Source organism: Choloepus didactylus, chromosome 27 (assembly GCF_015220235.1).
Source record: "Choloepus didactylus isolate mChoDid1 chromosome 27, mChoDid1.pri, whole genome shotgun sequence".
In the NCBI taxonomy this organism is placed as follows: Eukaryota; Metazoa; Chordata; class Mammalia; order Pilosa; family Megalonychidae; genus Choloepus; species Choloepus didactylus.
Genome location: NC_051333.1, coordinates 8,416,379 through 8,430,722, shown reverse-complemented (window position 1 = coordinate 8,430,722; position 14,344 = coordinate 8,416,379). Strand labels below are relative to the sequence as shown.

The 14,344-nt window shown below is 56.6% G+C and overlaps 2 protein-coding genes and 1 long non-coding RNA gene across 3 annotated transcripts in view; 2 read left to right on the top strand and 1 right to left on the bottom strand.

The window, feature by feature from the left end:
- GRIN2D (glutamate ionotropic receptor NMDA type subunit 2D) overlaps nucleotides 1-6,392 on the top strand; it is a 33,124-nt gene extending 26,732 nt beyond the window's left edge. The window contains 11 exon segments of the mRNA XM_037819942.1: nucleotides 4,360-4,547; nucleotides 4,722-4,954; nucleotides 5,055-5,360; nucleotides 5,362-5,486; nucleotides 5,488-5,638; nucleotides 5,640-5,906; nucleotides 5,908-5,943; nucleotides 5,945-5,962; nucleotides 5,964-6,083; nucleotides 6,085-6,127; nucleotides 6,130-6,392. Of these exon segments, the coding sequence (XP_037675870.1) occupies nucleotides 4,360-4,547; nucleotides 4,722-4,954; nucleotides 5,055-5,360; nucleotides 5,362-5,486; nucleotides 5,488-5,638; nucleotides 5,640-5,906; nucleotides 5,908-5,943; nucleotides 5,945-5,962; nucleotides 5,964-6,083; nucleotides 6,085-6,127; nucleotides 6,130-6,392 (1,750 nt within the window).
- Nucleotides 3,636-6,125, bottom strand: LOC119521561. The gene is made up of 2 exons (XR_005214377.1): nucleotides 5,694-6,125; nucleotides 3,636-3,936 (listed from the first exon to the last, which is right to left on the bottom strand). It is a non-coding gene; the product is annotated as an uncharacterized LOC119521561 (long non-coding RNA).
- Nucleotides 6,393-8,415: 2,023 nt separating the features above from the next.
- GRWD1 (glutamate rich WD repeat containing 1) lies at nucleotides 8,416-14,098 on the top strand. The gene is made up of 7 exons (XM_037819951.1): nucleotides 8,416-8,626; nucleotides 8,874-8,991; nucleotides 9,214-9,376; nucleotides 11,144-11,357; nucleotides 11,477-11,619; nucleotides 11,919-12,116; nucleotides 13,214-14,098. The coding sequence occupies exons 1-7, from the start codon at nucleotides 8,440-8,442 to the stop codon at nucleotides 13,535-13,537; spliced, it is 1,347 nt and encodes a 448-aa protein (XP_037675879.1). The 5' UTR covers nucleotides 8,416-8,439; the 3' UTR covers nucleotides 13,538-14,098.
- The last annotated feature ends 246 nt before the right edge of the window (nucleotides 14,099-14,344 follow it).

Here is a 14,344-nt window from a genome sequence, read left to right as displayed (position 1 = left end):
ATGATCACCCTCTCCTCTTTATTCTTCTGCTGTTTCTGTCTGGAATTCATATTAATTTGATCTTGGGCTCTCTGTTCTGTTCATTGATTTTCTGTTATTTTTCATCTCTATCTTTTTGCTCTGCTTTCTGAGATTTCCTCAGTTTTATCTTCTACTCCTTTACTAAGTTTTTCATTTCTGCTAGTATATTTTTTTATTTATTTATTTTTATTGAGACTCAGGCAGGTTTATCCTCTCCTTTGCAGTAACGAGCTTCATAAGGGCAAGTACCGTGATGGAGGGGGCTTGGCACATCAGACCGCCAGTCCTCGATGTTTGTGAGAACATTAGCAACAATCCAGGTGAAGAAGTCCAACACTTCACATTTCCCCCCAGCTCCTCAGAGCGGCTCTTCTGCTAGCGTATTTTTAATTTCTAAGAACCCTCTCTCAGAATGTTCCTGTTTTATGGAATCCTATTCATGCTTCATAGTTGCAGTATCTTGTCCTATCCCTCTTATGTTACAGATCGTTGCTTTTTCGTTGTTGTTTTTATTCTTCCAGTCCTTTCCTTCCCCCTTATTTGTTAGTTTTATTTCTTTCTCAGTACAGCCTTTATCTGATGCCTAGCAATCCTTAGTAGCGTGTTCCTATTTAGGAGTGGGGGTCTAAAACTCTTGAGTTGCGCTTGTGAGTGGGGGAGTGGGGTTGTTGACACTGAGCTTCATTTTAGGGTGATCTGTCTGGACCATTTTTGTTGGGATAATTCCAATGTCAGTATTTTTAGGTCTCTCTTCTTGGGGGTATTTTTACACACACACACACACACACATATAACATAGACAGGAACTAAGAAGAAAATAATGAACTCCAACAAGATAACCCCTAGTGCTATGCTATGAAAGGGAAAAAGCATTCATGCATTCATTTCCTCATTCGATAAATATTTTTGAAGGTTTTCTTGTGCCAGGCACTGGGCTGGCTAACAGAGGTATAGCCATGACCAAATCAAAGTCCCTGCTCTCCTGGAACATTCATCCTTGTGGATCAGCATTCTCCAGTGGAACTTTCTGCAGTGACGGAATGTTCTAGACTTTTGCAGTTCAATACGGTAGCCACCAGCTATTGATCATGTGAAATATGGTTTATGCAAGTGAATAACTGAATTTTTAAAATTTTAATTAAAATTTAAATTCAGACAGCCACATGTGGTTACCACAGTGGACAGCACTAGAAAATTCTGTCCTAACTGGGTGGTATGAGGGAAATTTGGCAGCCTCACTGGGCTTTGGTTGACTCACATGCCAATTATGGGCTTACCCTACAGCTGAGGGCAAGCAGGTTTCACAGGAAAAGAAAAGAAACGCAGCACTTAAGAAATAAGGAAACACAGCTTTCCTCCCAGTCAGATCTGGAAGATGTAAAATTTCTTTTCCACACAGGAGGGCCAAAAATGAATCAGCCAGTCCCCTTTCCCAAATGTAACATTATTTTTTATTTCTTTCCGATCAGTTAAAACATGCCTGCATACACACACATCTTTATATATTGTTTTCTACAAGTCCACAGTGTTCTCATCTTGCTTTTTCCATGGAGGAAACCTCTTGGCATTCTTTCCATATTAATGACATCTTACCTCTCTGCTGCAGCGCCTGGCCCAGAGAACACCTTCCTCGAGCCAGCACAATTCATTCATTCAACAACTCTTTACTGAGCGCCTACTGTGTGCCAAGTGCTGTTCTAGACTCTGCGGACACAGCAGTGAACCAAGCAGAGCAGGTCCCTGCCCTCACGAAACTTAAAATTCCAGTGCAGGGGTCACGGGCACCAAATAGAATAGATCTAAATATCTTATAGTGCATTAGAAGGTGGTAAGGGCTTGGGGCAAAATAAGAGTAGGGTGGATGAATTTGGGGGGGCTGGGAAGTAGGGTACAGGGTGCAGAATTATCTGGGGTGCTGGGGAAGGTATCTTTTGAGCAAACACTTGGAGGAGAGGGGACCAGCCAGGCGTCTCTCTGGGGGAAGAGTGTTCCGGAAAGAGGGAGGAGCCAGTGCCAAGGCCCTGGGGCAGGAGTGTGCTGGATTGCCTCAGGACCAGTGCAAAGGCCAGTGGGGCCGGAGGGGAGGGAGTGAGGAGGAGATGAGGGCAGAGGGGTAAGGAGGCGTGAGGGGGTGTTGGATGCCATAAGGCCTTGTCACTCTGAGTGAAGTGGGGAGCCAGGAGAGGGGGGCAACCTGAACAGGGAGGGGAGCTGACACAAATGTTAACAGGGTCCCTCTGGTGACTAGGCTGGGAATGAACAGGAAAGCACAGACAGAAGAATTTTTATTTTTCTTAAACCTACACCCAAACACTGTAGGACGTGGCTGAGCTTCCCTGGAGATTTAGGAACAATGCAGGGTAGGGGGTGAGGTCATAGAAGGCATTGACTCCCAAAACAATGATTAAAAGTATTAGACCCCCTCCCCTTTTCTTGAAAGCCCCTCAAACATTCCCCACACTTGAAAGCCCTGATTTTTAGCTGCCTTGGCTCCTTGGATTTCTCTGCCTCTCCCCAGGCCCCCCAAGGACCCTTGAAGATGCTTTTTCCATCTCATCCTAGTTCCCAGCCCCTCACTCCCTCCTCTTCAGCCTGATCCAGGCTACTTCAGAGCCTTCCCACTTAAAAGATGTGCAGTAGTTCACTTTTTGCCCCCAAGGTCATTTTCCTAAACAGAGAACTCTAGACAGAAATTACAGTTTGCCCAGGAGACAAAAGTGCCCGCAGGCAGTTGTAGGATTTTTCTTGCCTGTGTGTATGTTTCCAGATGTCAGCTGGGACCCTCCCTGCTGGGTAGGATCCATGTAATATTAATTCAAACCCTGAACTCCGATTGTAGGATGGAGAATGCCCTCCCAATGATTCTGCTAATTCCCCTGAGTTTTTACTTTCTTTGTTTCACCTCCAAGTTTTTGCTTCAGCCAAACCAGCTCAATTTGGGGAATCCTCTCACTGTTCTGTCTCTCCATTTGGGGTGCAGGGGACTAAGACTTGGAGTTCTGCCCTTGACTCTAATTTCCAAGAAGCTAGCCACGCAAAGGCACTTTTGTGAGCGTGTAGGGGGTGCTTTACAGACCCTTTGGGGACACAGCGGAATTTACATCACAGATGGACAAACAACTCAAAAGGCGGGGCCAGGTATTCCTGTCTGGAAGACCCTTTGCCTTCTCTGCATCCAGCTGCGGGTCTTCATCTCTCTTGCTTGTCCCCGATCTGCACTGTCCTATGCTATCTAAATTTCAATTAGTTAAAATTAAATAAAATTCCGGGTGCTCGATAGCCACAAGGAGCTGGTAGTTGCCGTGCTAGACACAGGGAGAGGGACTATTTCCAGCATTGCAGAATGTTCTTTTAGACAGTGTGGGACTAGAAAAAGACAGGTATCTCCTTTGAAGAGCTATTCTGGTATCTGCAGTTAAGATGATAAAAATTCCATCCCACTGTGTATATAATTAAAACAATTAAATAAGGAGTTATACTCTGTAGGGTTCTGAGACTAGTTTTCTTCATTAATACACCCTGGACATTGTAACATCAGACAATTAAAAACTTACCTGATTTCAGAGAATGGTCCCACATTGTTCCATGATGAGATTCATTTATTCACTCATTCATTTACTCTGCAAATATTTATTGATCACCCCTAGGTGCCAGAGTGTGCTGGGGCCAGAGCTGAGAATGGGGCTGGCTGGCCGGGGCGTACAATCTAGTGGGAGAGGCTGAGAGGAATCAGATAATCACAGAAATTCATGAAAAGGGTGGCAATCCTGAAGAAGAGTAGCTGTTCCTTGATGTGCCGGGCTGGAGACCAGATCCCACATCCCTGTCCCTCTTCCCGCCAAGCCGTGGAAAGCATGGCTTGGCATAAGGACCCAGGGCAGTCCAGATCAGTTTCCTGGGCCTCCGACTCCCAATCTGAAAAACAGATATTATTTCCTGAGTCACTCGACTATGTAGTAATGTGTCTGGCACAATATAATTGATAATTATCGTTATCATCTTTATGCATCCCCTTTCTGAGCCTCAGCCCTCCTCCTTAAATGGAGGCATAAACAGACCCTTCTCTGAAGGACTGCAGTGAAGATTAAGCAAGTAATTACTCCAATAATTAACACCCTCCAGGTCCTCCTATGCACGAGGCACATCCCACCATGATGGCCAACCCTGGAGGGGAGGTATCGCTGTGAATCCCATTTTCACAGATGTGGAAACTGAGGCTCCAAGAGGTGCGGTGACTTGCTCAGGAGCTGATGGCTAGTTAGGATTCGGCGCAGTTGGGGGTCAAAGGGGAGGGCATCTGGGTGGACTGACGCTACCTCCGTGGCCCCCTGCCCCCAGGAAGCTGGACGCCTTCATCTACGATGCGGCCGTGCTCAACTACATGGCCCGCAAGGACGAGGGCTGCAAGCTCGTCACCATCGGCTCGGGGAAGGTCTTCGCCACCACAGGCTACGGCATCGCCCTGCACAAGGGCTCCCGCTGGAAGCGCCCCATCGACCTGGCGCTGCTGCAGTTCCTGGGGGACGGTGCGGCTGCGCGCAGGGATCCGCGACCTGGGCCGGGGGTGGGGGGGTGGGGGGTGGAGACCAGGGTCCCAGCGAGAGATTGGGACACCAATGTGGGCGGGGAGGGTCCTCGCAGGGTTTCCGTGGCAGGTGATCCCACCTGACACCCCTACCCCCACCCCACTGGCCCCCCAGACGAGATCGAGATGCTGGAGCGGCTGTGGCTCTCCGGGATCTGCCACAACGACAAGATAGAGGTGATGAGCAGCAAGCTGGACATCGACAACATGGCGGGCGTCTTCTACATGCTCCTGGTGGCCATGGGCCTCTCCCTGCTGGTCTTCGCCTGGGAGCACCTGGTCTACTGGCGCCTGCGGCACTGCCTGGGGCCCACGCACCGCCTGGACTTCCTGCTGGCCTTCTCCAGGGTACTGGGCGAGGGGGAGGCCGAGCGCGAGCACCGGGGGAGACGCAGCCCGAGGCGCGCGGGTGCACTGACCCTGCCCTCCTCTCCCCGGGCCCCCGCAGGGCATGTACAGCTGCTGCAGCGCCGAGGCCGCCCCGCCGCCCGCCAAGCCCCCGCCGCCGCCGCAGCCGCTGCCCAGCCCCGCGTATCCCGCGCCGCGGCCCGCGCCGGGCCCCGCGCCCTTCGTGCCCCGCGAGCGCGCCGCGGTGGACCGCTGGCGCCGCGCCAAGGGCCCGGGGCCGCCGGGGGCTGCCGGCCTGGCCGACGGCTTCCACCGCTACTACGGCCCCATCGATCCGCAGGGCCTGGGCCTGGGCCTGGGCGAGGTGCGGGCGGCGCCCCGCGGCGTGGCCGGCCGCCCGCTGTCCCCCGCCGGCCGCGCAGCCCCCGCAGAAGCCGCCGCCGTCCTACTTCGCCATCGTGCGCGACAAGGAGCCCGCCGAGCCCCCCGCCGGGGCCTTCCCCGGCTTCCCGTCGCCGCCCGCGCCCCCGGCCCGCCGCCGCCGCCGGGCCGCCGCTCTGCCGCCTGGCCTACGAGGACGAGAGCCCGCCGGCGCCGACGCGCTGGCCGCGCTCCGATCCCGAGAGCCAGCCACTGCTGGGGCCCGGCGCGGGGGCAGCCGGCGGGCCGGGGGGCGCGGGCGGAGGGCCCCCCGGCCGCGCCGCCACCGTGCCGCGCCGCGCCACCCCCCTGCCCGTACCTCGACCTCGAACCCTCGCCGTCGGACTCGGAGGATTCGGAGAGCCTGGGCGGCGCGTCGCTGGGCGGCCTGGAGCCCTGGTGGTTTGCCGACTTCCCCTACCCGTACGCCGAGCGCCTGGGGCCGCCGCCCGGCCGCTACTGGTCGGTCGACAAGCTCGGGGGCTGGCGCGCCGGCAGCTGGGACTACCTGCCCCCGCGCAGCGGCCCGGCCCGCCTGGCACTGCCGCCACTGCGCCAGTCTAGAGCTGCCTGCCGCCGCCGCGCCATCATCAGCTGCTCGCACGACGGCCTGGACGGCGGCTGGTGGGCGCCGCCGCCCCCACCCTGGGCCGCGGGACGCCCGCCGCGGCGCCGGGCCCGCTGCGGGTGCCCCAGGCCGCACCCGCACACGCCCGCGGGCCTCCCACCGCGTGCCCGCCGCCGCGCCCCCACAACCAACCGGCACCGGCGCGCCGCGGGGGTCTGGGACCTCCCGCCGCCCGCGCCCACCTCGCGCTCGCTCGAGGACCTCAGTTCTTGCCCCCGCGCCGCCCCCGCACGCCGGCTCACCGGGCCCTCCCGCCACGCGCGCCGGTGCCCCCACGCCGCGCACTGGGGGCCGCCGCTGCCCGCCGCGTCCCACCGGAGACACCGGGGCGGGGACCTCGGCACCCGCAGGGGCTCGGCGCACTTCTCCAGCCTCGAGTCGGAGGTATGACGCGGCCCGGGAGGCCCCGCCGCCCCCTCGGTCAGCGCGGGCCACGGCCCGAGGGGGCGCGCGCAGTGGACAAGACCCGCGTGGGCGGGCAAGGAAGGAAACCGAGCCTGTCGGACCCCGCCTGGAGCAGCGCCCCACGCCCCCCTTCGCTTGGGGGGAACCGCGAGCCGGAGGGGACTTGGTCCCCCAAACTCCCCCAGTTTGAGAGCGAGGGGCTGGGGTGGGGGGACGAGGTCTCGGCGCTCACCGAACATTTTTTAAACCCGACAAGGGCTTTTTAACGTCACCAGATGGGGCGGGAAGTGGGGAGGGGGCACGCCCCGTCCGCGCCCCACCCCCACGCCCGGGGCCGTGGCCCCCACATCACTGTGCAGCTCCCCGGCCCCAGCCACGCCTCCGGGGAAGCCCGTTTTTAACCTTTCATCCATGGGGACTCAAAACTGTGAGACGCGTTCGCCAAACTGTGACCCCAGACTTGGGCCCCGCCACCCGTAAAGTCTCTGACCCCAGACTGTGACTTCCGACCCCTCAGTTGGTCATCCGACCCCAGAATGTGACCCCTGACCCCGAACTGTGACCCGACCCCCAGACTGTGCCCCAACCAGACCGTGACCTTTGACGTAAACCATGACACCCCTCCCTTCCCAAACTCGGTTGCTTTCCCCTACTTTGACTTAAAACACGCCTCCAACGGAAGCCCCGCCTCCTCCCTTCACATCCCAACCCTCTCCCGCTATACCCCAACCTTCCTCAGGCCAAACGACCTGCCAAGCCGCACCTCTCTACCATGCCCAGGGGTCCCCAACCCACATTCTTTCCACATCCAACCCTTATTCGTGTCCCTTCAGTGATGCCCCCGCCAGACCCTCCCAAGCCTCCTCTTCCCGGCTCCCCAGCCGGGTCTGGGGCCGAGTGGTGGAGGGGAGGGTCTGGAAGTCCGCACCTCCCTCCCCACGCTCCTGTTCCACATTGCAGTGTTTGGAATAAACCATCTTTTTATGCCTCCTCTATCTGAGCGTGAGATCCATATCTGTCTCCTGGCCCCCCTCAAATTCTCTGGAGAAAACAGACACTGAAAAAAGTTGCATAGAGGAAGAGGGGTCAGAGAGAGATTTAGGAGGTAGGTTTGGAGGGGGGTGGGCAAAGACAAAGCAGATGGTGGGAAGAGACCCCAAGAAGAGAGGGACAGAGGCGGGGAGGGGGTGGGTGGAGGGAAACTCAAGAGGGAGGTGAGAGACTTCAGGATCAAGCCTAGGGACCCATTTCTGCTGCTACAGGCAACAAGCCTTGCTAGATTCTTAATACCCTATGCATGTAAGCGAGGAGAGCATCTAATATATCCCAGCAGTTCACATCTCTTCCATACCATTCATCTCACCAATGTGAATCGTACCAATTAGGGTCCTGGGTGGGCGATCCGGAGAGCCAAAGCATTTACAACAGCTGCCTCCGGAGGGCAGAACTTCTGATTAAGTGCTCGCTGACCCTGGCTGCTGTGGGAACGCCTGGTTAGGCAACTGACTGCCCGTAGAGGGTGCATTCGACCGGCTAACACATAATATCATCCTGTCTACACTAACGCATTTTGAAGGAAATTAAAGCCATCGTAACAGGGAGGGAAGGAGAACCGGCTTTAGGGGTCCTCAGGGAACAGACTCCTCGCCAGTAAGGGCAAAGATTTGCATACATGAATAATTAATTAAGTGGAAAGAAAGCCCTGGGAGTCAAAGGTGGGAGATGGAGTCCGGGCTCGGACCTCTTCTAGTTGCTGGGAAAACAGGACTCCTGTGGAACTATAACTCCCAAGAGGCCCTGCCACTGCTGCACGGCCCAAAGGCACGCGGGAGATGTAGTTTCTTCGTATCCGCAGGCCTTTCGCTAGGCCTTACTTAGTGCGCCTTCTCTTTCCCCTTCCCCCACCGCCCTCTCTAATTGGTAAACAGGGAGGTTTCCAAGGTAACCGAACAGCAGGGTGGAGATCAGAGGCTGGAAAGCACAGACCGGAAGTGACGTTCTTAACTCGCGCCCGCAATCAGAGGGCTGGAAGATGGCGGCTCGCAAGGGTCGGCGGCGCACGTGTGAAACCGGGGAACCCATGGAGGCCGAGTCAGGCAACGGAGGGTCGGAGGGCCCGGCGCAGGTTTACCTGCCCGGTCGGGGACCGCCGCTGCGCGAGGGGGAAGAGCTGGTCATGGACGAGGAAGCCTACGTGCTGTACCATCGAGCACAGACCGGTGGGGCTGGGGGCCCGGACTCCTGGGTCTTGGGGAGGAGGATCCGAAATTCTGCGTCCGAGAGGCTGTTTCTGGGCCCTTAACTTCAGAGGCTCTCTGGAGGAGAAGGCTGAGGTCTAAGAGACAAGCTGTCAGTCTCGAGAGGGCTGTTCCCTGAGGGCGGTGGGGGCTGAGCTCCCTTCGGGCCCTTGAGGGCTGAGGTACAACCGTCCCATCCTAATTCTCTATCCCCTCCTTCCATCCCCAGGCGCCCCCTGTCTTAGCTTCGACATAGTCCGGGATCACCTGGGAGACAACCGGACAGAACTTCCTCTTACACTCTACCTGTGTGCTGGGACCCAGGCAGAGAGCGCCCAGAGCAACAGGTAGGTGAGGCCTGAGGCTTTTTCAGAACCAGGAACCCAAGTCCCCAGACTCTTCCTTCCTCAAGATCCAGGAGTCTGGGCCTCTGTTCCCCTCCTTCCTCTGGACCTAGAAGTCAGGGCTCCCACATCATGCCTCCCTCCGACACAGGAGTCTGAGTTTCCAACTTCCCTCCATCCTCAGGACCCTGGGGCCCAGTGCTTTAACCCCACACTTTTTTCCAGACTTATGGTACTTCGGATGCACAATCTGCATGGGACGAGGCCCCCACCCTCAGAGGGCAGCGATGAAGAGGAGGAGGAAGATGATGAAGAAGAGGAAGAAGAAAGGAAGCCACAGCTGGAGCTGGCCATGGTGCCCCACTATGGGGGGGTCAACCGAGTCCGGGTACAGACAGTCCCACAAGCCTGTTCTGTGTTCTCTGGCGCGTGTTCTCCCATGTCTGTACTTGTCCCACACCTCATGCCCCTCAGTGTTCAGAAAAGTACCTGGCACATAGTTATTTTTTTATATATATTCTAGGCATTATAATGCTGTAAGGCTAGTTGCTCTTTTAGCCTGTGGTGTGACTTTTTACGTTTTTCACTTTCTATTTTGGTAAGGTGGCAACGGTTACAGAATTTACCTGCTGGGGCTGATGTGAGGATGAAATGAAGTAATGTGCAGTGCTTAGAACAGCATCTGGTTGTAGTGTAATGAATGTGTTTCTGGTTATATTATCACTCAGGAGCTGTTCTAGGCTTTTGGGATACTGCATTGCTTCCGAGTTCCAGCATTCTCTGATCAGTTTGATGTGAGAATGAAATAGAATGATACATGAGCAGTGGTTAGATCAGTACCTGGTTCATAGCTTGTGATGTGTATTTCTGTTGAATTATTACTACTGTGTCTCTGGTACTTTTCTAGACCCTGGAGATTCAACAGTGAGCAAAAGGTCTTTGGCCCTGTAAAATTTACACGCTAGTTGAAGGGAGGGAACGACAACAGAAAACTAAGTAAAGGAATAGTATCCAAAAGGTGCGAAGTGCTGTGGGGGCAAAAAAAAAAGAAAAGTAAAGCTGGGTAAGGGGAGTAGTGTCTTCCTCAGGTGGTGAAGAATTCACTGATAATGTGCTATTTGAAACTAGAACCACAGGAAGTGAGGGAGTGAGTGAAGGATATCTGCGGGAAGAGGTAAGGGGCAACCAAGAGCAAAGGCCCTGAGTGAGCATGTTTGAGGAGCTTCAAGGGAAGCTGAGAAGGCCAGTGTGCTTGGAGCAGAATGGAATGGGGGCAAGAGTTAAGATTTGGGGGAGGGAGTACAACAGAGGAGACAGGTTTTAGGGTCTAGTGGGCCATTGTAAGGACTTAAGCTTATATTTAGGAGAAATTGGGTGCCACGAGAGGGTTTAGAACAGGGAAGAGATGGAATCTGACATGTGGTTTAAAAGGTTCTCTGGCCGTTGTGTTGAGAATCGATTGCAGGGAGGCAAGAGCAAATGGATAGAATCCTGTGAGGAGACCGTTGCTGTAATTTGGGGGAGAGAAGATACCAGTATTAGTGTGGTGACGACTGTAGAGGTGATGAGCAGTGAGGGAAGTGGTGCAGTTTGAGGGTAGCCAGGGTGCATGTTGGGTACGAGGAGTAAGAAACAAGACAAGAATGGGTCCTAAGCTTTGGGCCTGAGGTGGGGAAGATGGCGGAGGGGTAGGTTGTAGTTGGCAATCAGGAATTTGGTTCTGGTCAAGTTAAGTTTGAACGGTTGCCTTAATACAAGTGGAGTGTAGGAGCGAAGTTAGGCCTGGGGGATGCTGGGAACCTTGAGGCTGGCAAGGGATCTCCTACAAAGGCAAAGAAATCCCAGGGCTGAGCCCCAGGACCCTCTCCCATTTAGATGGTTACTGAGAGTTGGAGTCTCCTGAGGGCTGCTGGGAAATCATAGCCTCAACTCCCAGGAGTTTGGGGGCTTCGTTCCTGACCCACCCAGCCCCTGCCACTCCCACTACTCCTATCCCCCAGAATGGGTTGTTACCCCAGTTGCCAAGCTGGTCTTGCGGGTGCTGATTCCTTCCCCACCAAGCCCCAGGCCTGGATGAGCTAAGGAACCACAGTCCTGGCCCTCAGGGATGCTGGGAACCGCAGTCTCCACCCTGAGCCTCTCGTCACCCCCACAGGTGACCTGGCTTGGTGAGGAGCCCGTGGTCGGGGTCTGGTCAGAGAAGGGCCAGGTGGAGGTTTTTGCGCTGCGGCGGCTGCTGCAGGTGGTGGATGACCCCCAGGCCCTGGCAACCTTCCTCCGGGACGAGCAGGCCCGTGTGAAGCCCATGTTCACCTTTGCCGGCCACATGGGCGAGGGCTTCGCGCTCGACTGGTCCCCCCGTGTGCCTGGTGAGTCCCTGGGCTGGGCACGTGGCTCCGGGAGGTGGGAGAGAACAGTGTCCACAGCCAGGGTGGACAGTTAGACTCCGGGGAGGGGGGTGAGGTCGTTTCCCGACTCCCCTCCCCAGGTCGCCTGCTGACTGGTGACTGTCAGAAGAACATCCACCTCTGGACACCCATGGACAGCGGCTCCTGGCACGTGGATCAGCGGCCATTCGTGGGTCACTCGCGCTCCGTGGAGGACCTGCAGTGGTCACCGACTGAGGACACAGTGAGGGCGCGGGCTCCTGGGTCCTTTGGGAGGAGGGGGCTGGGGACCTGGGTTCTGAGCCAGGGTTGGGGCCTGAGAGAAGGGTAGGGGCCTAGATTCCTGGGTTGATGTTGGGGGGATCTGGGGACCTGGAATTCTGCATTCTGGGGAGGAGGGGTCTGGGAGCCAGATAGAGATGCAGCTTGCAGACCAGGTCCTCAGGAGATGGGCACCGAGAGAGAAAGGGGATCACCCCTGGTTCTGTCTGGTCTTTGGGGAGGGGTGGGTACATCTGGGTCACTCTGTCTCGCCGCACCCAGGTGTTCGCCTCCTGCTCGGCCGATGCCTCTGTTCGCATCTGGGACATCCGGGCACCCCCCAGCAAGGCCTGCCAGCTTACCACAACTGCCGCCCATGACGGGGATGTCAACGTCATCAGCTGGAGCCGCCGGGAGCCCTTCCTGCTCAGCGGCGGGGATGACGGAGTCCTCAAAGTCTGGGACCTGCGGTTGTTTAAGGTATTTCTCCAGCAGGATATTTGGGGGCCCGAGAAACCAGTGCTCCCAGCAGCCCCTGGAGCAAAGAAGCCCCCAGGCTTCTCAGGTTTTTCCCTCCTTTAATGATTTTATCAAACCAGAATTAGGGAGATCCTTAGGATTGGAGCCCAGCCCCTTCATGGTACAGATGGGGAAACTGAGGCCTGGCGAGGGGCAGGGTGTCAGTCTGCCGGGTGAGTCGTTGACAAGGGATGGAAGAAGGTTGGGGCCAGCAGAGACGACAGCGCCCATCTGCCCACAGCCTCGAGGGCTTCAGGGAGTTGTAGTGTTTTTTATGTTTTAGTGGGTTTTCTAGAATAGAGCTCACTCATGGCAGGAGAGGAGGCTGAGGCACAGAAAGTGCAGGAGCCAAGGTCACCCCACAGCTGAGCTCCAAGGGGATGTGGTAGAGCTGAAAGGGGCCTGGGGCAGGGGAAAGTCCAGCTTTGGCCATCCCTCTGATGGAGCCTGTAACTTCTATAGCTTCCGGGGCCATCATGTTTTAACCCTTGTTTTGTCTTCTAATGTAATGGGCTTTAGAAAATCAATGCTAAAGATGGATTCTATTCTGGAGGCCCAGAGAGGGCAGGTGGATGGTTGGGTCATGTGGCCGGGTTGACTGACCACTGGAACTTTGGAGCTGCTTCTCCAAGAGCAGAAACTTCAGTTCCCAGCAGTGCTCTGTGCTTTAGTGGAAGTGCTCTGTGTAGTTCTTCGGTTCGGCCGCCCGAGGAGCTTCTGGTTGCTGTGGTTCTGCCCTCTTTAAGTTTTTCATAAAAGTGCTCGAAAAACCCACCTCTTCCTCTGATGAGAAAGGAAACCAGGGCAGCCCCTGGGAGGAATGGGGGTTGGGAGTGTGTGTTCCCTGGAGCTGGGAGGGGCTCCCTTGCAGGTGAAACCACCCCTTCCTGGGGCAGGAAGCCTGAACGTTGTCCTCCGTCATTTTCGAAGCAATTGGGCTTGCGGGGGGCTTAAAGGGTCCTGGTTGGAGGAGGCTGGAGAGGGGTGGGGGGCTCTGCCTGGGTCACCATGGGGTGAGGCCGAAGCATTCTGAGTCCCCGACTGTCCCTTCCTCGCAGTCCGGCTCCCCAGTGGCCACCTTCAAGCAGCACGTGGCCCCCATCACCTCCGTCGAGTGGCACCCCCAGGACAGCGGGGTCTTCGCAGCCTCCGGCGCAGACAACCAGATCACGCAGTGGGACCTGGCAGTGGAGCGGGACCCCGAGGCTGGCGACAGGGAGGCGGAGGCTGACCCCGGGCTGGCGGGCCTCCCCCAGCAGCTGCTGTTCGTGCACCAGGGCGAGACGGACCTGAAGGAGCTGCACTGGCACCCGCAGTGCCCCGGGGTGCTGGTCAGCACCGCCCTGTCCGGCTTCACTGTCTTCCGCACCATCAGCGTCTGAGACACGCTGGGGACGCTGGCTTGACCCTCCTTCCCGCAGGATGGAGTCCTTCAGCTCCGCTGGCTGCTCCCCTCGGCCACAAAGACTTGGTTTGGCCACTCGGCTGCCACAATGGGCTCTGCTAGGCTCATTTTTGTCTCCCAAAGGATTTGGTTTGGTCCAGTGGCCCCTGCAACCGGAGGACCTGGTTTGATGCCTGGCTCCCCAAAACCACATAATTCGGCCCCAGGGACCCGCAGCTGCCTGGGACTTGTCCTGTTTCGGTAGCCTGGGGGTGGCCTGTGTTGTAGTGGTGGTTTTGTCAGCTGTGACACCTGACTGGTGGCCCTTTGACCTCTCTGCCCAAGGACCCCTGGGGACCGTCACTGCTTCTCAATGGCTGAACCAGGGTGGGGTGTGGGTTCCTCTTTGACCTGCTCTTTGACTTCCTCCCAGCTGGATTTGGCCAGGATTTCCCGGTGAGGTGCCCCTCCTCCATCCCTTCCCTAAGCCCAAGGTGGGTGCTGTAGGGGGTGGGTCGGGGCCCCTGGGAGGCAATAAAGGACCAGAATGAGGCTTGAAGTCTGGGTGACTCCCCTGTGGGTGAGCCGATGGCAGGAATCCGGGAGAGGCCACTGAAGGGCCCTGCACGTTCTGTCCCACCCTCAACCCCTGGTGCTGTCCCCTTCTGCCTCCCCCCAACCCCTCTGGAATTCACTCTGGGTCTCTGAAGTAGGGCCCCACCCTATGTCCCCAGCTCTTGAGCACCCCTTCAACATCCTCTAATCATTTCTCACTGTCCCCTCGTCTTTCTCTACCCGCCTGTGT